The sequence below is a fragment of the Lissotriton vulgaris genome, chromosome 6 (assembly GCF_964263255.1).
Source record: "Lissotriton vulgaris chromosome 6, aLisVul1.2, whole genome shotgun sequence".
Lineage (NCBI taxonomy): Eukaryota > Metazoa > Chordata > Amphibia > Caudata > Salamandridae > Lissotriton > Lissotriton vulgaris.
In genome coordinates this window covers 76,052,251-76,079,370 of record NC_141694.1, presented here as the reverse complement: position 1 = coordinate 76,079,370, position 27,120 = coordinate 76,052,251, and the positions used below count along the sequence as shown (strand labels likewise).

The following is a 27,120-nucleotide window of genomic DNA, read 5'->3' as shown; positions in this document are numbered from 1 at the left end:
CTCCTTTGTTGACCTGTCCTTGGGCTTCCTTCCGAAGTCCTCAAGCGTAGGGCACTCTTCTTGTGAGTTGTGAAAATCTTCTTGGGTAGGCCCTCCAGCCGCTAACAACCCTTGCAACTCTGGAAGCGACCCAGACTTCAGTACATGTCCACTTTGGGAGCCTCATCCTCCTCTCCATGTGGAGCAGAAGCAATGGTCTCCACAGCTATTGCCTTCCCAGAGTCTGCCCTTTCCTGCAATTCACCTTATCCTGGTCACTGCAGATCAGAGATGATCCTTGCCTCACTGTTAGACTCTGATACAGCCTGTGCTCTGGTCAACACAGCTGACGTCCAAGCCATAAAGGCTTCTGGTCCTGGCACCAAGCAAGGGATAATCAAATCATTGCCCAAGAGACATCCAGCTCCTTGCTTTTCCCTTACTGTAATATTAACCATGGCCACCTTGCAATTGAGCTCTGTCTCAACCCTGGCAAGTAGATACTCCAAGCCCTCAACACTGGCTACCAATTCTGCATCCTTGGTTACAGGGAGTATCTCATCAGGCTTAAGATGCTTCATCTCCACCATAGTGCATAATGCCCAGTGTGTTAGAATGGATGTGCTTCAGGGCATCTGGTGCCCTCTCCCAATTGTCCATAACTACTAGTTTGAGTGCAACCAGTCCCTCACGGATATCTTCATCCATGTGTAACTTGCTTGCTATCAAGAGTGTGGCTTGTCAAGTTCCTTTTTTAGACAATTTCTCTTGTAAAGTCCCATCGTGTGGAACTTAAAACAAGTCACCACCTTGGACTTCAAAGGACTTCCTTACCTTCCCTTCTCATGATGCTCCTTCTTGGACACACATTGCCATGTTTCCTGGGCCCTCCTTGAACCCCATGGAAAGTACTCTGGTCCTTACCCTCCGGTTTGGAACCAGTTTTTCTCCCCCTTTGACTTAGAACCCTTTGTGAACCCTGTTAGCTAACCACTTATCAACTAACACTGAAAGTTTTCTTGGATGCCTTTCTGTCATATCAGACTGGTATTGCTTAAGTGGGGTAGAGCACTCCTCCTTGAGTCGCTGTGTCACCATCAACTGGTTAAGGGACTGAACATCCTTGGCATCCATCCCTCTAAACCACTCATTCCAATCACACAATACACCATGATTCCAAGTCTCAAACAGAATACCATGTGCCCGTTTGTAGTTATGGAATATTTGCAAGTATTTAGCTGGCTTCAGCCAAAACCTCCTAACAAGAGCTTTCTTTATTCACTCATTGACAATCAGGTCTGCCACAGGCATCTTTCCGAAGACGACTGTCCCTTCTAATGGTATGCGCCCCATCAATGCAGCTACCTTAGAGACCTCATTCAAGGCATGCGTCTTACAAACAACCTCAAAGACCACCAACCATTCGAAAATATCCTCACCTTCCACATACAAATGCACAAGATCTTTGGAAGCTTGGCCAACACCTGGCCTTAACTGAAAGTAGTCACTTATCCCAGATGAAGTTGTCATTGCTGCCATCCTAAGTTTCGCTCTCTCTCAAGAGCTATCCTTTCCCTTTCTTGCTCTCTTTCCTTTTCCTTTTGTTTCTCCTCCCAAGCCCACTCTTCCTGTCTCTCCAGCCTCCTCTCCTCTTTTTCCTGGTGAGCTAGTCATAGCTTCTCCCTCTCAAACTTTCTGGCTTTCTCATCTTCCTCAGCTTTAGCTTTCTGAAGAGCCAACTGCAAGCTCAAGTCTTTGCTGAACTTGACTCACCCAAGGGATTTATTCCTGGAAGTGGTGACAGCGTTAGCCTTGAAATTCGAGGTGGTAAACACACCTGCGATATTCTAGAAACTAAACGTGGTAAGTGTCTTGGTGAAACTCTGGAAAATGTATTAGGGGACACACTTGGCATGTGTCTGTATTATATCTGTGCTAAGGGTATCCTAGAGCCTGAATCCACAGAATTCTCTTCCTGGGTTCCTTGTATGGTTCACTCCCCAGTGTCAGCTACAGCCTCTTCCAGTATCTCAAACTGATGAAATGAGCAAGGACGTTCCTGACCCTTTCTCATGGGAATCCTCCACGCTCTGTCCCTACATAAATCCTTTATCTGACCAGTGGATATGGTACTGAGGTCAATTTCCAACCCTGTGTTCTACATTGCCTAAGCGTGTCACCTTTGCCCGTAAACAGAAGAAAAACTGGACTTATTGCAACACTGCTGCAAGTTGAAAATGGCTGCCCCCTCTGTATCTTTTGACTCCTCAAACGTTAGTCGCCAATTGCCAGAACCCCGTTCAGAGGGCCTCTGGGCCAGCAGGGATTACTGGGCCCAACCGAGGTGGTTGAAGCCTTTTACTCCTGATGTCCTTGGGCCCACCTTACTATGGATCAGGCTAAACTGGGTCAAACACCTCCTTCTATGTCTTACTGTCAGTTAGTTACACAGCATGAGCATTGAAGGCTTCCTCGAAGTGGGTTTCCTTCCCAAGTGTAGATACAGGTCAGTTAACACAACTCATAACTCACCGTGCACGCTGTGCACACAATAAATCAATGTCCAGTCAAATACTTATTTTGTATAAAAAAAGTATTTGAATTCTAATTCTACACATGCAAAGGTAAACAACAGGCAATTTGCAATAACACAGTCCTCAGTGAGGCAGGCACCCCGTAGTTGTCAGGCCACTCTCCCAGCTACCCAGGACCCATGTTACGGGTGTGCTGTTATTTCTCTCTCACATGCGGGAAATGTAAACCACTAGGCCCTGTTCATGGGCCTGCCCCTCTTGGACTCAGTTGATAAGGTGTAGTCACTTAGAGTCAAGTAGGGTTGCAAAAACCAAAGGCTTTATATCCCCTGGGGTCTGGTAGACCCAGTTCTCAGCTTACCTGCTCTGATGGTATGAACCCTGGCAGCGGTGATGTGCAATCCTAACCCAGATTGGCAAAGTCGGTCTTCACGAGTTCACATGTGCAGCTCCTGGCAGGCGCCAACTCTCTTTCCTGAGCAACGCTTATCAGTGTCCTGATGATCAGAGTTGCTCCACCTCCAGCTATGCGCAGTATGTCTTTTTCTGTCTTGTTCAGGGATAGTCTCCTTGCTCTGGCGGGCCTACGATGGTGTCCCGTTTTTCCTCGAGCCTCCTCGGATACAAAGCCTCCCTCATCTTACTTATAGCAGCAGTTTTGTGTCACAGGCAATGACCCGAACCTCCAGCCTCAGCGCATCAAGCTACCATTCCTGGCAAATGGGGTCTCACCAATGAACCTCACTGTCCGGTCATGCTGGCCTCAGGTTGCCTATTCCATATGGGGATGTGGCAGCTTCCCGCACACGGACCACGACCTAATCGATGCAACACAGTTTCTTGGTACACAGCAGCCCTTCCTGGCATACGGGGTCGCCAAGTTCCACAGCGCTGCACACAGGCAACAGTTCAATCGTTGCAGCACTGTCCTTGGTGCACGGCGGCCCCTCCTAGCATACGGGGTTGAATAACTGCACAGTGCAGCACATGACTGATGGCCCGTTCAGTGCCGCACAGCATATCTTAACTCACTGATGAGCCTCTCCCTAATAGGCACACCGGTTTTAGCGAGAAGGCAGTTGCTGTTGATCCAGATTCTAGGGCAGGTGATCTTGGTTTCCCTGGATGATTTCTGCACACCCAGAAGGGAGACTAGTAGGCTAAGCCCTTACCCTTGGTCACAGGCAGAAGTCTTGCAGAGCTTTCTCTCCTCATGTACTCGGCTGATGGTTCAGCAGATGACAAAGTTTGGGGTCTCAGACTCGCTTAGTCCAGACCCTAAAAGACCCAAAATGTCATTTAGGGTCTGGGCCTTTGAAGTTTTATGTTGAGGTTCTGCTTCTTTGAAATGGACATCTTTCCTTTCTGCTTCCTCCCGAAGGATGGCTATCAAAGCATGCAGGACTTTGAAGCTGAGTAACTCACAACAAGATTCCTGGAGGTGACCAAAGTTCACACCTGGATGTCAGCCACAGTGATCCATGCATCAAATGTTAATCCCGGTCCCTCCTCCCTACCCTTTATGAATCTCTTATCAGCCTCCTCTCCCTCTTCCTGAACTGTGTCCAAGCCCTTTCCTGTGTTCTATCACTGAATCAAAGAGCCCTTTGAAATGCACTGGGACATCCTGCCGGAAATCACCCCCCCCCCCCGCCATCCAGTGCTTGTCCTACCCAGCTTAGAAGAATGCAGCAATATACAAAGAAGCCTGGGTTTCCCCAAATGGAACCCAAGGAACTCCTTGTACTGTACCAGTACAGGCTCTTCTGCACTCAGCATACATTATCAGCACAATCCGCTGTCTGGTATTACTGTGACCATGTCTCATGCTACCACCGGCATTTCCACACGCAGCGCATGCACTTAATCTGTGAACACTGTTGAAAACTGCAGTTTCTCTGTACTGCACCAGATGATGTCACTTTAAACACCCTCTGCCAGCACACACACATTTGCCATGTGCACACTGTTCCACACTGCACCATTTGTGTAGTGTATGTCTTGCACGCTCACATGCATTCAGCGCGTTTATCTACGCACGCACCTCTACTCAACCTGATGTAGGCCAAGGGTGAGTTAAACACACTGAAGCTGAACTTTTAAAAAGATGAGTGAGCCTATAGGCCTCACTCCAATGACTCAGGGTAAAAAGGACATGCTCACTACTGCTGATCATTACATGGAATGCTGCATTAAGGATCCAGACAAAAATTTAGTGGGGGACTCAGGGCAGAGGTATGTGTCTTCACCATTAAAAGGACTTTTCCATCCCAACAGACACGTTTTGTTATGTTAGCTATGAAACAAAAGCTAGACCCACCTCAAATGATACCCTATGAATTTGTGCCATATCTATTAAGTCTGGCCAAGCAAGGCTTGTCTATTGCTTCAATCAAAGTACATCTAGCTGTAATGTCAAACATTTTGAGGAAACCCAATGAGTTCTCTTTATTCTCCAAACGTTCTGTTAAGCAGTTTATACTCTACTACCCCATCTCCAAGATTGGCTCCTGATTGGCAGTTGAATACGGTTTAGGCAGATAGTGACTCAACCCTTTAAGACAATCCACAAAGTAAGTATCCAACATGTATATGGAAGATGGTTTTCCTGCTAGATATTACCTCTGCCAAGAGAGTGAGTTACAAGCGCCATCTTGTAAAGAGCCCATTTTGAAAAGATAAAGGTAGTGTTAATAAACAATCCAAAGTTCATTCTGAAAGTACGATCGACTTTTCATTTGAGACAAAAAATAGGGCTTCCTGCTTTCTTTACAGAGCCAAAGACTGAAAAGGAAAGTCATTGCACTTCCTGTATGTCATAAGACATTATGGGGCATATGGATCAAAAAAGTTTAGCGATTCTCAAATTGGAATTTAGAATCGCAAAATGCAATTTATGTAGGATTTGCAAAAATAAATTGCAAATCCTACATATTCCTTAATTGCGACTGAATGAATGGGAAGACATTTGCAATTTGCGATTACCAAATAGGTAATCGCAATTTGCAAATGCCATTTCAAGGGTGCGAAAAGGACACCCTGTTGCACCCCTGAAATATGCATGTGTGCACATGGTGCGCACATACATGCCCTAAAAGCATGTATGTGCGCCACATGGCACTTTGTGAAAAGCAAAAAAGTGCTTTTTTTCTAGAAAATCGCAAATTACCACCAACTTGGAGTTGGTGGTAATCGGCGATTCCTTAAGGCCAAATAGCAGATTTCTGGTGCTTCCAGAATTACATTTAAGGAATCACAATTTGCAATTCCTTAGTTGCATTAGCAAAATAGAGAATCGTAAATTGTGCGATGGCCTTTTGGGATGATACATCCCAAATGGCTTTTTCCCATTTGCAAACAAGCAGATTCTGAGAATCGTCCCGTTTGCAAACGGAAAAAAAGCTTGATACATATGGCCCTTAAAGTTCTATCTACAAGTTCTATCTACAAGCCACAAAGTCTTTTTGAAAAACCAAACAATGATTTGTAGACTTTTGAGCAATAAAGGTGGTCCAGTTACGAAATAGACTCTTACAAGATAGATAGTTGCTTGCATCACAAGTACTATGAGCACATATGGATCAGTCTCTTACAAGATCAGTAAGAGCTTATTCTACAAGAGGGATGACAGCCACCAAAGCTCGTTTTGAAGGACTTTCGCTGACATCTGCAAGGCTGCCACCCGGAGAAATACCAAGCTTTCGCCTAGCATTACTGTACTGATGTGGATTACCAGAGATACGGCAGTCTAAGGGGCTCTGCTACAGAAACGTTTTCAATAAGGTAAGCCTCATGCCCATCTACTGTTTTCACATTGCATACTGCTATGATAATCTAAGTTCAAGCATGTGAACCTATGAAAAATTCAATGCTGGAGAAGGAAAAAAGTTACTTACCTGTAACTCCAGTTCTCCATTATTGGCATCTTTCATGGATTCACATGCAACTTACCCTCTTTCCCTTGTCATGAGGCTTCTATTTATCCTTATCTTATGTTCTTGTAGGAGCTAGAAAAATATGGCAGTTGGAAACTTCTAGCAGGGGGCAGTCTAAGGGTGCTGGTCTCTGATTGACGCAAAAATAACAGTTGATGGACAGAATGCAGAACAATGTCATACATTCACCCCAGTACAGAGCCTAAATCCATCGTTTTTTTGCACTCCACACCACCCCAGGTCTCTGATTGACTGCAGTTTGTTCATACATAATGAGTTACTATAGTCTGGGAAATGTGACCTTTTTTGAGTGTAGGGCCTACACTGCAATATTAGCATTTTAATCAAGGGTTTCCAATCAAATGATGGTGGATAATTCAAGCATGTGAATCTATGAAAGATGTCAATGTTGGGGAACCAGATTTACATGTAACGTTTTACTTAACTTTGGCGTGCCGAAAAAGTATGGACGCCTCACCCCGTCCAAAAGCTTCACCCTATGAACCTCTTCCTCCTGAAGAACAACTTGAAGGTGCTCACCTTGGCCCACATTATGTCTGCCCTGGATCCAGGAGACTCGAGGGTAGCACTGAACTTGTAGGATACATATTTACACAACCCTGTTCTACATTTCTGCACGTTACCTGCGGTTTCAGGTAGGCCAAGAGTCCTTTCAATTCTCTGTGCTCTCCTTTGGCCTTACCAGCGCACCTCGGTGTTCACAAACGTAATGGTAGTGGACATAGCCTATCTATGGAAGTTGGGAATAATAGTCTTCCCATACCTCGATGACTGGCTGCTGAAGGTGGGCTCACTTCAAGTAGTTGTCAATTACTTGCAGACAACAGCCGCCCTGTTGACATTACTGGACTTTTCCATCAAAGTGCCAAAGTCACATCTAACCCCTTCACAATGCCACCCCTTCATTTGAGCCATCCTGGATATGGTGCTGTTCTGAGCCATCCCTCCACCTAGAGTCCAGGACATTTGGGCTATGATCCATTTGTTTCAGCCTTTAACCTGGATGTCAGTGAGAGTGGCTGTCTCTTTGCCTCTTGCATCCTGCTTGTGGACGATGGCTGGTGGCACACATGAACGCAGCCGTCAGATCTGAAGTCTTAGTGTGCTCAGCACTAAGGCAACCCATCAGACTCCATCCAGGTGTTGAAGGAGACTGAAAAAGATCAGGCAATAATTATCGCTAAGCGCACTTAGCACTAGGATAAATACCGCCAGCCAACTCTGCATTTTATCGCGGAGATAGCGTGCTATGAGCAACGCTTATCTCCAAGCAATAAAATTCAGAGCGCAAGCTGCCAATTTTGAGATTATCGCTGGAAATACAGCGATAATCCCACAAAATTTGGCGAATGCTTGCTGATAGGGATAGACATACTTAGCCATGATATCCACCTTACATAGGATATCATGGCTAAGTAAGAAAAATACCAGACGTTGAAAAGCAGCGTTAACCGTGGTTAGCGCTACTTTTTTATTCGCTAACAGGATTAGCGATATCCTTGATAATAGGAGAAATGTCGCTTAGCGACATTTCTCCTATTATTTTACTCTGGAACACCCCCTTTGCCTCTCATAAGAGATGCAAGGGGAAGCGTAGATGTTAGATCTGGGGGTCTCTAGTTGGCAATAGTTATCACCTTTGTCCAAACAGGGACCCTTACTTCTAAGTCAGGATAAAAGGATTACACTCCTTAATAACCCCTGCTCACCCCCTTGGTAGCTTGGCATGAGCAGACAGGCTTATCTCAGAGGCAGTGTGTTAAGCATTTATGAATATACACAGTAATACATTGAAAACACTACAGATGGACACAACCCAGGTTTTATAAAAATAAGTATTCTTTATATAGACTTAAACACAAGACCACAACCAACAAAAATCCACAATACTACACCTAAGATTACTTAAAAGATGATTAAAGTCTCTTAGTTCAAGTTGATGGTATGTGCGACAAAGTTCTCAACAAAGTACCTGGATGCGTAACGCAAAGTGAACAAAAGGCTCGCAAAAGGGGATAGGCGTTGGTTCTGTGACCCGGGGGAACGGTTGCGTCCTTCCTCAATGCTTGCGCAGAGTAGGGGACTCGTCGTGAGCCTTAACGGTGCGGAGGTGATGCGTAGATTCTCGGCCTGCGGGCCCGCTGCGGGCGCATAATGGCGCCTTGATGCGATGCGACGATCCGGTTGCGATGCGAGAAGATGGCGCCCTTGATGCGGCGATGCTATGACACCCTGGCAGCCTTGCGACGACTCTATACTTTGGAGCCGCGACAGGCCCTGCGACGCGCTTTTCCGGTGATGCGATGGCGACTCTCTCGATGGCGTCACGCTTCTCCGGTGATGCGACAGCAGGCAGCTTTGATGAACACACGCTTCCAGGGAGATGCGGCAAAGGCTCGCTTCTCCGGCGTTGCGATGATTACAGCTGCGGTGGCAACACGCTTCCTCTCGATGCGTCGCGCTTCCAGCTCTCAGCGGCACGCAAGTGACTGGAGTCAGAATTCCCAGCAAGGAAGTTCAGGGGAGAGCTGGAGGTGAAGTCTTTTGTCCCTGAGACTTCAGCAGGAGGAAAGCAAAGTTCAAGCCCTTGAAGAATATTCTGTAGATGAAAGTCCTTACAAAGTTCCTTCTCCTTTCCCTTGGCAATAAAGCAACCACTGCAGGCCAACCCAGCAAACTGCACACTGGCAGAGGGAGAGGGGCAGTCCAAACTCCTGCAGCTTCCTTGGTTCTTCACCTTGGCAGAAAGGTTTCTTGTTCCAGACGTGATCTAATTTCTTGGGATCAGGGTCCCAATATTTATACCCCAAAATCCTTTGTTCTCTGAAGGCAGAGAAAACCAGTTCCTGAGCACTTTGTTTACATGACTCTCTTCTTCCTTTCACTGTGCAGGGCAGAGACATCAGCCGCCCCACAGGAGGTGGAGCCAGCACAGGGGAGGGAAGATACAGCTCTGGAGCACTCTGTTGACATGATTCCTCCTTTCCATCACAGTGCAGGGCAGAGACAACAGACAAGCCACAGGGGGTGAAGCCAGCATTGTAGAGGGAATGCCCAGCCCTATTCAGGTCCCAGGTGCAATCCCTCCCATCTAGAAGCAGATCTCTCTATTGACCACTGGGCTGCCCCAGCCTGTCTCCTGGAATTCCCCAGCCCTGTCACACACAAACCCAGACAAGGAATACACAACCCAGCAGAGGCAGGCTCAAATGGTTAGGCAAGCAAATACCTGCTTTCTAAAAGTAGTATTTGCAAACACAGAATATTAAAATAAACTTTACTAAAATATGTGTTTTATTATTCTGAGTTCAGGCATACTAAATTCGAATTTCTACCATGTTCCCTGATTCAGTTAGGATTATAAGAATGTAATAATCTAACTGCCCATTCTAGCCTATGAGAACAGGTCGCCTTCAATAGTGAAAAACGAAAATGGCTGTAATTCACTATTAGAACATCCAACACACATCAGAGCATCTCCTAGCTTAGACTTACAATGCACCCTGCCCTTGGGCCTACCATAGGGGGGTCTACTATGCAGCAAAGGGAAGGTTTAGGGACTGGCAAGTGGGTGCACTTGGCCAAGTCGGCATGGCGTTGCTAGACTGCACACAGGCCTTGCAATGGCAGGCCTGAGACACACTTTACAAGCTGCTTATGGGGGTGGCACAACCAGTGCTGCAAGCCCACCAGCAGCATTTGATTTACAAGCCCTAGGCACACATAGTGCACTGTACTAGGGTCTGACAATTAAATCAAATAACCCAATCATGGAATAACCAATTAGTACATTAATTTAACATAGGGAGCACTTGCACTGTGGCACTGATTAGCAGTGGCACAGTGCCCAAAGCATAAATCCAGCAAAAACCTATCAAAACAGAGGAGGCAATTCGTCACAAATGGAAGGGAGACTCACACAAATGATGTTAGGTCTAACAGTAGAGTAAAAGGGTGCTAACATGCAAATTTGCCTGTTAGCACCCTGTTGCTGATAGGACAATAGTTTTATCACTGCTTTTTTGGCTTTTAAAGCCAAAAAAGCAGAGATAAAGCCCTTATTGATATGCCCCTGGAGTGGTGTCTGCTTAACGGCAGTTGGACCAGCAGCAGACCACTCTCTGTAGCCGACCCAGAGCTAATGGTTGTGACTAATGCATCATTGCTGGGCTTGGTAGGTCATCTGGGAGAAGTGGGCCCCCAATTGTTGGCTTTGCGGGCGTCCTTTGATAATGAAAGTGCTCCTCCCGACCATCAAGGGGGAATGGGTGCAGCTTCTCACGGACAACAAAACATTTATTTATTTTATTTATTTATTTAATTTATAAAGCGCCTTATCACCCAGGGGTCTCTAAGCGCTTTTCAAAGGGTACACATTTGCTTTGAGGAGAGAGCGATAGCAAGGACCACTAGGCCATGCTCCATGCCTCCGAGAAAAGCACAGTTTTAAGCATTTTCCTAAATGGCAGCAGGCGCGTTTCCTTGCACAGGCTAATCGGCAAGTTGTTCCAATTAGTCGGTATTGCATTGAAGAAGGCTCGCCCACCTAATGAGAATAGTTTAAAGCGTGGACATACCAAGAGGGTGGCCTCTACTGATCGCAGTGTCCTGCTTGGAGCATAAGGGATCAGTTGCTCCCTGATGTACTTAGGGGCTTGTCCATATAATGCTTTGTGTGTGATGCAGAGGCATTTGAACTTAACTCTCTGCTTAATTGGGAGCCAATGAAGCTCCCGAAGTAGTGGCGTGGCATGAGTCCTTCTTGGTTGTTTTAGGATGAGTCTGGCTGCATCATTCATGACTATTTGAAGTCTGGCCAGCTGTTGTTGGAGGAGGCCGGCATATAAAGAATTGCCATAGTCCAGACACCCTAGAATCATAGCAGAAACCGCCCGTCTGAGTGTGGCCGAGGTTAGAAGTGGGGATATTTTCCGCAATTGTCTTAATAGGCCCGTACAAATGCCAACCACTGACGAGACTTGTTTCGACATAGAAAGTTTGGCATCAATATGGGTGCCCAAACTTGTTACTGTCGCCACTGGTTCCGGAGCAGGACCCAGTTCTATTGGCCACAGGAGATCATTCCAGGGGCTGGCTGCTGTGGTAATTGCCAGCACCTCTGTTTTATCAGGGTTTATCTTAAACGAATTGTCTGAGATCCAGTTTATTGTAAATTGTAATATATTTTGAAGTCTCAAATGACCTGTGGGTGAGTTGTCGATTTGTATGATGTTCTGAGTATCGTCAGCGTAGTTATAGAGCCGGCACTCCATCGAATTAAGCGCAGCGACCAAGGGCTGCAGGTAGGCATTAAACAAAAGAGGTGAGAGTGCCGAGCCCTGGGGTACTCCGCAGGATAAGACCTGCTGGTTTGGACACCAAGTCCTTCAGTTGGACTCTCTGCGAGCGATTGTTAAGAAAAGAAGCCAGCCAGGCAAGGGCAGTGCCCCGGATGCCGAAGTCCGGGGCACTGTCAACTGTCAGAAGGTATTGCAACAAACATGGCACTGTGGGTTCTGTGCTAAGAGGCCTTGCATCTCTTGAAAGTGGAAATGCTAAGAGCATCTCCCTTGTTACCCAGCAGATAGCAGAATCTTTAAACACCAGGGTGGACAAACTCATTCGACATTGCCCAGAGGATCACAAATGGTAATTACACTCAGAGGTGTTGCAGGCCGAATCCAGCAAAGGGGAGAACCCTGGCTTGATCTGTTCGCCACCACAGAGAATGTTCAGTGTTGAAACTTTTGCACGTTGAAGTTCCACCAGAAGTCCTCCCTCAGAGATGCCTTCAGCCAGCATTGAGGGTCAGGACACTTATCGGATTTTTCACCCCTCCTTGCCGTGGGTGCTGAAGAAGATGTAGAGAGTCAGGACCTAGGTTGTCCTAGTGGCTCTAGGCTGAACAACAAGAGTGTGGTACCTGGAACTTCTGTACATGAGCATTTGTCCTCTGATACAGATGCCCCTGTGGGAGAATCTCATGTCATAGCAGTAGAGCACCCAAGCCTGCACAACTCACACCTAAATGTGTGGAGATTGTGATCTTCCTCCTAAAGTGGTGGTGTCAGCTTAGCAGCCAGGTGTCCATCTACAAAATCTGTCTATGCAGAGCGCTGGTAGAAGGTTGTTTCTTGGGATTCCTCCTGAAACAACACCTAAATGGACAGTTATCGGATGGTCTTCTGTTTTGTTTGTCCCTGCCCAGCAAGGCTTTTCTGTGGCAACAGTTAAAGATTATCTTTTGCCCTTCCTACAGTTACCTGTTCAGCCATCCCTTTTCAATTAACCTGTTGTGATGCAATTTCTGAACTTCTGTTGACTTTAATGTGTGTACTCATGTACCTCATGTGCACTCCCTTCGAACCCATGCGTAGTAGCTGTCTTCGCCTCCTCATTATCAAAATGGCATTTCTCATCACCATAACCTCGGCCAGGCGAGTGAGTGAACTGCAGGCTGTGTCAGTGCTTCCACCATTTTTTTCCCCAAACAAAATAGTCCTGCAGACAAAAGTGTCATTCTTGTCCAAGGTAGTCACTGCCTTTCATATAGGACAAGCAATCAGCTTTTTATGTACCACTTCACCCTTCCAAGAAGGAAGAATGGCTCCATTGTCTTGATCCTAAGAAGGCTCTTAGCTTTTATGTAGAGCAAACCAGAGACCATAGACAGGATGACAAACTTTTCATCAGTATCTCTGCAGCTAAGAAAGGAAGAGCAGCGCAGGGGAGGACCATCTCAAGATGGCATGTGTTATGCATCAAGATCTGCTTATGCACTCACTCCACCAGAGCAAAGGTTGCTACCACAATGCTGGTGCACAGTGTACCAACTATGGACATTTGCTAGGCCGCAATATGGGCGTCTCACCATATGTTCATGGAACACTACTGTCTGGATAGCCAGGTCCGGTGAGAATGCCACATTGTCCAGTTTGTTTTGCAGGAATTTCTGATCTGACCCATTCCACAGACCCACCACAGAAGGTACTGTATTGGTATCTATTCACAAGGTGAGGAATCTGCAGTTAAAAGTCTATATCTTGACAAGATACTTACCTTTGGTAACGTCTTTTCTGGTAGAGATTCTAACTGCAATTCCTCATTGACTCACCCTCTTACCAGTTCTGTGGAAAGCACTCACACTGTTCATTAATACATATTCAAATCTAAACATGTGCACACTGTACTATCTGACTTCCAGAGGTCCAAATCCGACAGCATGGCCAGAGATCAGAAAGAAACTGACATCTAATGTGTTGAGACAGCATATTTATGGGGACCCAATGTCCAGAGCAGACAGATCTGACGCAGAGCCACATCATGCCACCTGTCAATGCACAAGGGAGTTGCTGGAAAGTTTCCAGGACCAGTTTGGCGTCTAGGGAAAATCACATGGTGAGGAATCTGTGGTTAGATAGAGTGTCTACCACTGAAGACGTTACTGATGGTAAGTAACTTGTTCGATTGGCCCTTGTTGTACTTACCTTTGTTGAAAAGTTAAGCATAGTAACATCCATTGTAGTAAACATTACATACCATATGACCTTCAGTGTAAGTGCTGAAGAATGCTTTGAGGCAAAGTGATATCTAGTGTGTGTAGAGTGGCAAGCAGTGTGATTGTTTAAGACTCAGAGTATAATGCATAGGGCATCTTTGTATGTTTGTTACTGCAGCACAGTGTGAAGTTGTCAGCTATCACTGATGAATTCTGCAGTTCACACAAGCAGGGACTGAGCAGAACCTGACTGCGTTTCTGCGTCTATTAAAACCTGGATCATTTATATACTGCCACTGTCAGTACTTTCTGCCTGAAGATGCTTTGTAAGATTCTGTGCACTGTTGTCCTCTCTTTCATTTTGCTTATTGTGTTATATGCCGAAAGGACTTTGTGCTGCCAATTGAGTTTCCCATTACCTCATACAGTATCTCATTCCTCCTGCTCCTGTCTTGATAGAGACACCTATAAAGTTATAATAGCTGGAGATAGGCATTCTTCACCCCTGGACAACTGGAGTAAGACAGACAAGTGTTCACAATGTCCTGAGTAAACATCATCACCAGCCTCCATTTCATAATGTTTTGTGCAGACGCTCACACTTCCAAAGATAGCATAAAATGTACTTACTATTTTAAAGGCCCACAACACTAGATTGCATTGAATTAGATGAGTGGTAAATGAGGTTGACTGTATGTTTTAAATGATGGGTAGGCTTACAGGTAAATGAGGTTGACTGTATGTTTTAAATGATGGGTAGGCTTACAGGTAAATGAGGTTGACTGTATGTTTTAAATGATGGGTAGGCTTACAGGTAAATGAGGTTGACTGTATGTTTTAAATGATGGGTAGGCTTACAGGTAAATGAGGCTGACTGTATGTTTTAAATGATGGGTAGGCTTACAGGTAAATGAGGTTGACTGTATGTTTTAAATGATGGGTAGGCTTACAGGTAAATGAGGCTGACTGTATGTTTTAAATGATGGGTAGGCTTATAGGGTGAACCTCTATGAATGACTGTAATTTTCCTGTGACTTTTATACTCATGCTCCACCTGGGCGTGTCCAGCTGCAGGTAACAGTAGCTGTGTGGTGGGAGCCATTGAGCCTTGAGTGAGGGTATCACCAGGACTTGCACTCTCCTTACTCCAAAGCTCCCATAACTCATTATATGAGGAACAACCTTGCAGTGCCAGTACTGTCACTCTCTTCCCAGTTGCGATCTTCCATAATGCACCTCTCTTGCCTTTCTCTCCATGCAGGTTGGATACGATCATGGACTCTGACCGGGTGCTGGTGATGCAGGCTGGGAAGGTGGTGGAGATGGGTTCCCCTCAAGTGCTGTGTAACAAAAAAAACTCTGCCTTCCACCGGCTTGTCCATGGCGAACAGCTATGAGAGAAAGGCAAATGCTACAGTAAAGAAGCAATTGGACCAGAGGTCAAAGGCGATGGCCGAGAGTATGGAGAAAGAGCTGCATTGGTTAACAGATCGGCACAGGGTTAGACAACCTCGGTATCACAGATTCAGGCTTGGTCTGGTGCCTGCTAATGAACAGTTATTGGCATCAGGCCACAGAGTACAACCCTGCATTAAGCGTGGCAGTGTCACAGTTTCTGTCCTGGTGGGTAACCTCTATAATGATATTAACTGGCAAACTGTTGACACTATTAAGGACTGAATTGGCTTGGAACATGGGGCGTGCATTGCCCAAAAGGTTGGCCAGTGTGGGTAGTTGTACCATCCTGGCCCAGTGGAACACACCCACCACAGTTTTAATGCTCTTGACCTGGAACCTCTCCGGAGTACCATCAAAGAGTCAGAATACGGCATAGAAGAAAAAGGGGTGTGGTGAAGTCAGGCGCTCACTTGCGAGAAGGGTCAGGAATGGTATATTATGGAGGAGAAACAGATGCAGCAAAATGACTGGAGAATTCGGGAAAACTAGGGGCCAGTGGGTCGTGACCTAGAAGGACGATAACATAAGAAGACAGAGTTTGCAGTGTCTGGATTAGGAGGGAACACACATCAGATATGGATGGTCAAGACACAATGTAGTAGTTTGAGCTCCTTATGATAGAAGAAATTAAGGCTGTGATACAAGGACTTCCGAAGGGCAAGGCTCTGGGGTCTGCCTTGCTTCCTACAGAGTTTTATAAACACTACGCTGATTTACTAGCCCCTCAACTACTGTCCATCTTCAATGAGGCCATTAATGGCAGTCCTCAATCTCTGCTGGATGCCATTCTGATTCTCATCCTGAAATTGTATAATGTGTGGAAATTTGCAACTTGTACGGACCGAGTCCCTAATTACCTGTGACGTGAAAAGTATTGGCTAATAGAATCGCCCCGATACAAACTGAAATGGTAGGGCGGGATTAATACCTGAATGATCGACAACACATAACCTGTTTACTATCTTTGTTGTCTTATATTAGCTTAAACCTGAAACTAATGCAGTGGCAGTCTTTTTGAGTGACACAAATGTGTTTGACCTTGAATGGCCCTACTTGATGACGATACTGATTTGCATGGGTATGCCTAAGCCTTTTATGGAACTAATCAGGTTGTTATATACAAATCCAATCGCTAAGCTAATTATGAACAGCCGAATCTCTCTCCTTATCCCAATGAAACTAATCAGGTTATTATATATCAATCCAATCGCTAAGCTATATATGAACAGCCAAATCTCCCTCTTTGTCCCAATAGGACGTGGTACCCAGCAGGGGTGCTGTCTATCGCCTATAGTGTTTGCAACCCCGCTTGAACACCTTGCTGCCAAATTCAGAAAAAAATACAATATTCTTCAAGATTTATGGACGACCTGTATTGGCCTCCCTCCATGTCAATTGCGGATGGTATAACACTCTACCTCAGAAACACTCAAAACAGTCTCAATCCCATAATGCAGTAAATCATCAGATTTGGAAATTTGTGAGGCCTGACAATTAACTCCTTTGACACTCATGACGAGCTCAGCTCGTCATGGTGTACACCTCCATACACTCATGACGAGCTGAGCTCGTCATGAACAATGGGATTCAACATAAATCAGCACAGGAGGAAAATAACACTAGCATCGATGGTGTTAATTTGGGTAAGTCAGTGATATTCCACCTTACTCAGAAGACCCGAGAAGCAGAACTTGATTTCCCACTGAAACAGCAAGATGAACCTTTAAATACCTAGAGATATGGATTATTAGCAGTAAAAAGGACGTAATCATAAGGATTAACAATGGGAGTGCAATGAGCACCCTTGGTGACAACATTAACAGATGGCCAGTTGCCACTCACTACAGCTTTAAAATTAGGGTTAATCACAATGGGTGTTGGCCCCAAATTCATATACTACTTTGTCAATATTCTGATCCATCTTAAATAACGTTTCTTTGCATCTCTTAACACTCTATTGATCAAACTTGCATATCCAAAAAAACCTAGAATTTCCTGGCAAATACTATGCCATACAAACAAGTAGGCTCCACAGTACCCAATATGGAACTGTACTATCTACGTGCACAGACACATTTCATACGCTATTGGTTCAACCCCTTGCGCTACATGGCTCATCTTACAGTGGAACGGGATGTGGCAGGGCCTGTTCTGCTGTAGGCCACTCTATGGGTCTATGGCTCTATCAAAACTAAAGAAATCATTACAGTACACTGTGCAGCAACAGCTTGGGACAAACATCATTAGCAAGACCAAACAAAAACTATAATGCATGCCCTTAACACCATTGTCAGTGCACCCTTTCATCCCCAAAGTTAAAGAAAAAACGGCTACTTACCTACATAAACTACATATAACTGTCTGGGAACACAAGTACACAGAAGGCCAATTCATCTCTATTGATACCCATAAAGCCCACTTCAACATCACTCTACTGGTAAAATACCATCACTCCGCATTTTTTACTCCGCATACTTTCACTCCTCATACCATTAGTACGCAGGTACCTTTACTCCGCATTTTTTCATACCGCATGCCTTTATATATTATATGCTTTTATCTCGCATGCTTTTATGACGAAAATCATTGTAAAAGCATGATTGGTAAAAGTATATGTTTTAAGGTAAGTTGTAAGGTAAGTATATGGGTTTCTTTTGGGTTCAGGGGTATTTTAAGGGTGGGTTTGGGTTATGGGGTGCAGGGGAATTTAAGGGTTAAGGGGTACAGGGGTATTTTTAGGGTTCAGGGGTAGGTTTGCGTTTTGGGGTACAGGGGTATTTTTAGGGTTCAGGGGTAGGTTTGCGTTTTGGGGTACAGGGGTATTTTTAGGGTTCAGGGGTAGGTTTGGGTTTTGGGGTACAGGGGTATTTTTAGGGTTCAGGGATTGTTTTGTGTTTTGGGGTACAGAGGTATTTTTAGGGTTCAGGGGTTGTTTTGGATTTTGGGGAACAGGGGTATTTTTAGGGTTCAGGGGTTGTTTTGGGTTTTGGGGTACAGGTGTATTTTTAGGGTTCAGGGGTTGTTTTGGGTTTTGGGGTACAGGTGTATTTTTAGGGTTCAGGGGTTGTTTTGGGGTACAGGGGTATTTTAGGGTTCAGAGGTTGTTTTGAGTTTTGGGGTACAAGGGCATTTTTAGGGTTCAGGGGTTGTTTTGGGTTTTGGGGTACAGGGGTATTTTTAGGGTTCAGGGGTTGTTTTGGGTTTTGGGGTACAGGGGTATTTTTAGAGTTCAGGGGTTGTTTTGGGTTTTGGGGTACAGGGGTATTTTTAGGGTTCAGAGGTTGTTTTGGGTTTTGGGGTACAGGGGTATTTTTAGGGTTCAGGGGTTGTTTTGGGTTTTGGGGTACAGGGGTATTTTTAGGGTTCAGGGGTAGGTTTGGGTTTTGGGGTACAGGGGTATTTTTAGGGTTCAGGGATTGTTTTGGGTTTTGGGGTACAGGGGTATTTTTGGGGTTAAGGGGTTGTTTTGGGTTATGGGGTACAGGGGTATTTTTAGGGTTCAGGGGTTGTTTTGTGTTTTGGGGTACAGGGGTACAGGGGTACTTTTAGGGTTCAGGGGTATGTTTGGGTTTTGGGGTACAGGGGTATTTTTAGGGTCAGGATGGGTTAGTGTTTAAGGGTGCTGGGGTATTTAAAGGGACTAGGGTGGAATTAGTTTTTAGGGTTTTTTATATATATATATATATATATATATATGCTGCAAGAGCTCGCCTCCGTCTCTACACGAGACCGACAGCCACACACAAGCAAAGACGAGGTAGACCCAGATTTTCGTGCTTCTTCTTTTATTTTAGCTTAAAAGTGCAACCATGTCAGCCACGACGCGTTTCGGCAGATCCCTGCCTTGATCACATGATATATATATATATTACTAGGTATATATAGTTAGGATTAATTCCCTATGGCATTTCTGAAAATTCTATGTCTAATAACTTTGGCGTTTGTGGACGGAATCGGCTGAAATTTTCAGGAAAATGGCACATTTTGTTTCTGAGCAGCCCCTGAAAATTTGGGGGGGTTTCGTCAAGGGGGGGCCGAGAAAAAAGGGGGGTCCCAAAACGCGTTTTTCCCATGTTAATTTCCATAGGGCGGTTGGACTCACTTTTAGCTCGAACGGCTGAATGGATTTGCACGAAACTTGGCAAAATTGTAGGGACTGTTAGCCCGATGTGCCTTTGCTAGGTCTCAATATATGTGCTTCAGTGGATTTTGAGAAATTAACGTTTAAATCAAGATATATATCTGTAACAGCGCTCTGGGCAGCGATCCGGTCCGCTTACTTTTCGCGTTTCGGAACTTTGCGCGCAGAAAGCTGATTGGCTCTCCGGTGTCTGTCAACATTCTAAACAGTCCGGAGCGGCCGCCATCTTGTCTCTCGGTAGGATCGAGAGAGAAGAAGAGGTGAAAAACGAAGGGGGAATTTAATGAAAGGGGGCAAGGTATACCCCTCTTGACCCCCTAGGAATGTTGTTGGGGTTATTAAAGGGTCCCGTGGGGAAAAGAAAAAAAAATGATTTTTCACGGTAGAAGCGCTTCACGGGCCGCGAACTGGTAGCGAAACGGGAATTCACCATTTTGTGCTTCGTTAATTAAATTACTAGGTATAAGGGGGTGCGGGAGACGTATCCTAATCCCCTATGTTTCCTGAGGGTGGCTGAGGAGGCTGATATATGTTGATACATCTCTTCCAGCGGCTGCGCCATCTTGCCTTTTTTCCAATGCCACAATTTTGTCGTGCACGGCAGCCATTTTAGATGCCAGGCTGGTCCCAGGCTATCACCTACCCCTGCGGATGTAGTTTATGGCCCCAGCTGTAGAGAATTCAGACATGCCAACCCTCCCGATTCAGGCGTGTGACTACTGATTTCAGTGCTAGTCTCCCGCCTCCCGATTTCTGCAAGCAAAAACCCGGGGGCATATTACGAACAACTAGCGATAATTTTTGTCTCTAACTTGTTTAGAGACAAAAATTATCGCCGCACATCGGCGATTTTTATCGCAGATAAACCTTGCTATTATCGCAGAAAAGTCAGCGATATTCATGTATTATCGAGCAAATGCTCTTAGCCATGTTATCCACCTCCCATTGGATAACATGGCTAAGAACTGCTCAGGGCAGGTGTTAGATTTTGGAGATATTCGCGCTTAGTGCGAATATCTCCAAAAGTTGGTAATAGGAGATAGCGATGTTAGGGACTGTTTGCAGTCGCTAACATCTTGGCACGCCACTTTGCATGTCATTAGTGATAAGTATCACTGACATGCAAAGCGGGGCCCAAGATGGTCGCTATCTCCTTTTAGCTGTCACTAACTGGTGTTAGCGACAGCTTGGTAATAGGGAGATAAAATTATCTCCGCTTTCATGGCTTTTAAAGCCAAAAAAGCGGAGATAAACCCCCTTGATAATATGCCCCACGATTCCTTGGGGGTTTCAGCTGACAGGGCTTGGTATTGTGTTACATGGTAATTTTTCCAGGAAACGTCAGAGGGTCGATGCAGGGGTTCTAGAAGAGGTGATAAACCATTTAAGCCTCATGAACAAGCGCATGGTCTTTTAAAGATTTGTGAAGTACTCGGGGCGGCGGTGTGTGTGTGTCCTCTTTCAGGAGCGGGCGGGGGGGGGGGCACTGCCAGCAACTTGCCAGGCCAGGCAGTGTTCAACACTTGCATCACCCTTTCTCTGCCTGCTATTGCGCTCCATGCTTCGGAAAGGTAAGAAAAAGAACGTGCATTTGAGTTTGAAATGTCCGATCCTGCAGCAGCACACTTCCAAAGCCCACACATGACAATAACCCGATTCAAGGCCCTATTCACCCGTTTTTAAAAAAATAGATAACACTCCGACAAAGTAAGATTATAAAACTTTATTAACTTTTAACTATAATGAACGGAACAAAAACTAAAAACATTTAAACATTTTTCAACTCAAAAAGCAACAATGGTTAGAAGCTGTCTTTTGTGCGAATAGTCCCAAGGCAGCACAACGTGCAGAGTTCTGGACGGCACCCAGGTGATGTCGCCTGGGTGCCGCACTGGTTTTGGGATCCTACAATGCAGCACAGAAAAACAGCGTGGGGCGTCCCGGGTGGTGCGGGGGGAGGCCTCGTCAGTAGCGGTCTGTTGTGCGAATAGTCCCAAGGCAGCAGAACGCGTTGAGATGTTGATGGGACTGTGTCCAGTGTCCCATGGCTGACACAACATGTACGACAGGCACCCAGGTGATGTCCAGTAAACTGCCGCACTGGTTTTGGTATCCTACAATGCTGCTCCGAAAATTGGCGTGCGGCGCCCCGGGGGGGGGGGGGCGTGGGGGAGGCGGCGTGAACGGGCCTCCCCAGGTGGCGGCCATCTAGCTGAGTTGCGCCCGCTCTTGCGGCTACAGCGTCTCGCTCACCATGTTGTTCAGTTGCTCCCACTCTTGCAGTGCAGCGATAGGCGGCTGCCACATGGCTCTTAAAATGGCGGACGGCTCCTCGGTTTTGGGCCTGGTCCACTGAAATGGCCCTGGGACACCTTGGAACTCGGACGCTTGCCTGCTAGGGCTTGGGCTCCATTCTCGAAAAGCGTCCCCTCAGCCGTGAAGATTCTACAAAAGTCTTGGGGGCCCCCGACTCCCGCAGGCTTCCGGTGGGGAGCGGCTGCCATGATTGCTCGCGGAATGACCACGACGGAGCCACGAGATGGTGGTGCTCTCATGCTGACGCCAGCTTCAGTCTGAATGATCCAGAAACAAGGTGGGGCTTTCATCGTTTGGGAAAAAAAAATGTTCTAAACCAATGAAAAGTGTTATTTTTAGGTCATATGACCAAGCCTTCCATCTTTAGGAAACCAAAAGTAAAATGAACCAATGAAAAGTTTTATAAACAAGTCACATGACCTGTTATGCGGCATAGGGCTACAAAAAGCGTAGAAAATCCGTTGGCACGTGAGGCGGCGTCAGTAGCGGACCGATGTGCGAATAGGCCGAAGGCAGCACAACGCGCCGAGATCCGGATGGCACCGAGGTGGTGTCCAGCAAGTTGCTGCACTGGTGTGGCTATCCTACAATGCTGCGCCGAAAGACGGCGTGTCCAGCTGAGTTTCTCCCGCTCTTGCGGTACAGTGACTCGAACGCGCCGAGATCCGGATGGCACCGAGGTGGTGTCCAGCAAATTGCCGCACTGGTGTGGCCATCCTACAATGCTGCGCCGAAAGACGGCGTGTCCAGCTGAGTTGCGGTCACTGTTTCGGTACAGTGACTCGAACGCGCCGAGATCCGGATGGCACCTAGGTGGTGTCCAGCAAATTGCCGCACTGGTGTGGCCATCCTACAATGCTGCGCCGAAAGATGGCGTGTCCAGCTGAGTTGCGGTCACTCTTGCGGTACAGTGAGTCGAACGCGCCGAGATCTGGATGGCCCCGATGTTGTGTCCAGCAAGTTGCCGCACTGGTGTGGCCATCCTACAATGCTGCGCCGAAAGTCGGCGTGGGGTGCCCCGTTGGCTTATGAGGTGATGTCAGTAGTGGACCGATGTGTGAATAGGTCGGAACCAGCACAAGGCGCCAAGATCCGAATGGCAAGTCCTGGATGTTGAGTGCCTCAGTTGAGAGTTCTGAGCAGTGCTTGTAAGACTGTCTGAAGCTTATTTGCACCTGCTGCAGCTTCACTATTGCCCTGGTGTGGCCAAAGGTGGCACATGACATAGGCGGCCGGCTCCTGAGGTCCGGCGGAACTTTTTTCCTTTTCCTTTCTGCTTCTTTTCCTACAATCCGTTTCATCTGAAGACACGACCAGGTCCCTGAATTTGTGCAGGGGGACGCTATTGATTGAATGAAAATGGCGGCTTGACACAAAGCTGACTCAAGCGTTACTGTTGATGCTATACAGACAAAAATTGGTTTTCAGTTTGTACATTCTTCAGGTTTTTTTTTTCCATCCAAGTCTGATTGAGAGTTTGTAGAAAAATGGCTTCAGATTTTCCACATACTACTCTTCAACATTCTTCCTAAATGTAACAATGTGAAACTCACTAGGAGAACGGCTGTTTCTGTTTCCTTTCAAAATGCTGCCAACAATATTTTCTGAATGGAAGACACCATCTTGTAGCATAAAGGGCCGAAAGGGGTTCTGGTCTGGCCGATGTTTGGTGGAGACATTTTGACTATATCTTGGACCTGCCCGGCCTCGCCCAAAATGGCGCCGGTATAAATGGGACTCGTAACTCCTTGCCCGCAAATGTATATCTAGAAAATGTTATTGTAAGTGGCCCTGTCGTATTTTAATTACAAAATGTACGTCCACCGATTCCGCAACTGTTAGACACCTTTGTTCTTGCAACCTAATGGCCCGCTCATTACGTTCTTCTACAGTGTAAATGTCTCCTCATCATATACGATTTCAGTTTGCTCCGTGGCCGGCCCACGTGGTTATAGGCCCGTATTTGTATACTGACATTTTCACAATAAAGGTTTTTAAAACAAAACACGGTAGTAGTATTTACATTGGTAAAGTTTTTACTTTTAGTCACTGTTTTCGAATCAGTAAAGGCAAGTGAAATAAAGCAGTCCAATTACATGACGGAGAAAAGGTATAATATGTAGGAACGCAGTAAAGATAAATGCTTAAGGGCAGTTGTGTTTTTCATGTCTGCAATATAAAGTGATCGATAAGAATCTGATAATCAGGCGTATCGGCGACTAAGACAGCAGGCCGAATCTCTTTTACTCAACGGCTCCGTCATGGAAGGAAGAAACGCCCTTTTTCTCGAAAAAGGAATATATTTTACTTACAAGACAGTTGTAAATTTTCCGGGAAAGTACATTAGCCTGGAATATTATAACATATGTTTGAAAAAAAATATTGTTCGAAAACAATAAAAAGCGTAATTTTTAGGTCATATGACCAAGCTTTTCATCATTAAATTAACAAAAGTAAAATGAACCAATGAAAAGTTTTATTAACAAGTCACATGACCTGTTATGCTTACGTTACGCGCTGCGCGCCGCGCCTCGGATCACTTCCGGGTGCGGTAACGCGGCGTGTCATATAACGCATTACGCGACAACGTAGGTCAAGAATATAGTCAAAATGTCTCCACCAACCAGCGTTCGGAAGACAACCCCTTTCAGCAGTCCAAAAAGTTCTGTTAAATGACAACAGAGGGGACAGGCAACAAGAACCATCAGTCAAAGAGGGGAGGGCAAGTTCTTCTCTTCCGGGTCATGTTGGGGCGCTACCGGAACTGATCGAATTGGTAGTCTACAGTGTTTCTGGATGTTTCAGACTAAAGCTGGCGTCAGCATGAGACCACTACCATCTCGTAGCTCCGTCGTGGCCATTCCAGGAGCAATCATGGCAGCCGCTCCCCACCAGAAGCCTGCGGGAGTCGGAGGCCCCCAAGACTTTTGTAGAATCTTCACGGCTGAGGGGACGCTTTTCGAGAATGGGACCCAAGCCCTATCAGGGAAGCGTCCGAGTTCAAAGGTGTCCCAGGGCCATTTTAGTGGACCAGGCCCAAAACCGAAGAGCCGGCCGCCATTTTGAGAGTCCTGTGGCAGCCGCCTATCGCTGCACCGCAAGAGTGGGCGCAATTCAGCTGGATGGTGGGCAAGACGCTGTAGCCGCAAGAGTGGGCGCAACTCAGCTGGATGGGACAAGGTTCAGAATTGAAGAGTCATCAAAAGGCAAAAAGTTCCGACGGACCCCGGGAGCCGGCCGCCTATGTCGGGGGCGATCTCAGGCTACACCAGTGCTATAAGACTTGGGGAGGGTGTCGGAGCCAAGCGTCTTCTCCGAGTCCATGGCCATCACACCGCCCCTCAGGGGCCTCCGTCAAGCTGTTTAGGAAGGTAACTTATCACATTGTTTTCTAATGCAGTCAGGTCCACAAACGACACTCACTTACTTTGAGAATAGTGAAGCTGCAGTAGGTGGAAATAAGCTTCAGACAGTGTTACAAGCGCTGCTCAGAACTCTTAACTATGGCACCCAACATCCAGAACTTATGCCATTTGAGAATGGCAGTGACATTGAAGCAACTCAGGGACCAAAACCATTAACGTACTTTCACGTATGAAAATCTTACTTGGGGAGGGGGCAGGAGCGAAGCGCCCCCTCCCAGTCAGCGCCACCACATCGTATGTTGAAAATTTGAAGCCATCGTTCTACAAAGTCAACCAAACTTGGATTGAAAAATCTAGAAAAATGTACAAACTGAAAACCAGTTTTGGTCTGCATAGCATCAGTAGCAACGCTTGTGTCAGCTTTGTGTCAAGCCGCCATTTTGATTCAACAAAGCACAGGCATTGAAAAAGGCTCAAACTCAGAACTCTGAACTATGGCACCCAACATCCAGGAGCTTGCCATCCGGATCTTGGAGCCTTGTGCTGCTTTCGACCTATTCACACATCGGTCCACTACTGACATCATCTTATAAACCAACGTTATGTAAATAGTTTTTTAATAAAATGTTTTACCCTGTTTCTTTGCTGGTGTGTTGTCTATATTTTTAATATTTGCATAGGGTTTGTCGTTATTTTGTGCAGGATGGGTGATGGAGCCGAGCTGTCTTGCAGCCCTCATGGTGTGGAGCTCAGTTCATCTCACTATTTTCGTATTTCTCATGAAGGGTTGTTCCTAATATTTCTATTTTAGCGAGGTCAAAAAGAGATCCAATTAGTGGCCTACTGATTTTGCTCGATTACTTTTATTTTTTTACACGATTTTTCACTATCTGCAAAGACTAAACAGAGTATTGCGACTTTGTGCTTGTTTGTAAATAGAGAATGATCCAAAGAGAACCAATTCTAAAACAGTAAATGCTTGGACAACAATCAATCAAATGGAGAGACAAGCAGGCACAACGGATTACAACGGGGGTAAAGGCCTGCGTTAACTACCCTTCAGTATCTGCAAAGAGAGAGTACTACTAAGACAAAAGAGGGGAGGGGGGGGTGCAGCGATCAAAGCACATCAGCGTGCATAAGTACGAAAATGTTTTTATCTATCACGTACTTGACATTTTAAAGCTTTTCATATTTGCTATTAAAAAACCAATGAAATTCACAGAAAAAACCATAGGTTATAGTGGATATATAGTTAGGAATTTGCATTTACAAAACCTTGAAAATTCAATGAAAAAACCATTGGTTTTAGGCCATATATAGTTAGGGATTTGCATTTACAAAACCTTATTTTACTCGCATAAAACCATTGAAATTCCATATATAGTTATAAGCGCTAACTATATATCGCGCACCCGCAATCCACTGCTGATGATGTCACATATTACATCATTCATGACATGGTTAGTGACATCAATGATGACATCACTGATGACATCTCAAATGACATCACTGATGACATCACTGATAACATCTCATTTGACATGACTGATCACATCACTGATGATATCATTCATGTGATAATACCATGAACCTCTTCAGACTCTAATATAACCTTAGATACGATCAGTGTAAACAGACAGTCACTCATCCATGGAGTTACTCACACACCTAGTCAGTTATGCCAAAAATCAATCACACCTCCATTTTCTCAACTATACAGTTATACACACCTTACTTATTCAAACATATACTAACACATATTTACTTTACTCTCTTATACAATCTCTGATACATGTTCACAATGATCCATACAGCCACTCACACATTCACTAGCTCTTATGCACAGTTATTTATAGATGTCAACTCTCAC

General features: G+C 45.7%; 1 protein-coding gene across 1 annotated transcript in view; it reads left to right on the top strand.

Annotated features, from left to right (window-relative positions):
• The window catches only part of LOC147706821 (ATP-binding cassette sub-family C member 10-like), a 1,330,844-nt gene extending 1,315,480 nt beyond the window's left edge, over positions 1 to 15,364 (top strand). Inside the window, 1 exon segment of the mRNA XM_086925587.1 lies at positions 15,229 to 15,364. Within this exon segment, the coding sequence (XP_086781713.1) occupies positions 15,229 to 15,364 (136 nt within the window).
• The last annotated feature ends 11,756 nt before the right edge of the window (positions 15,365 to 27,120 follow it).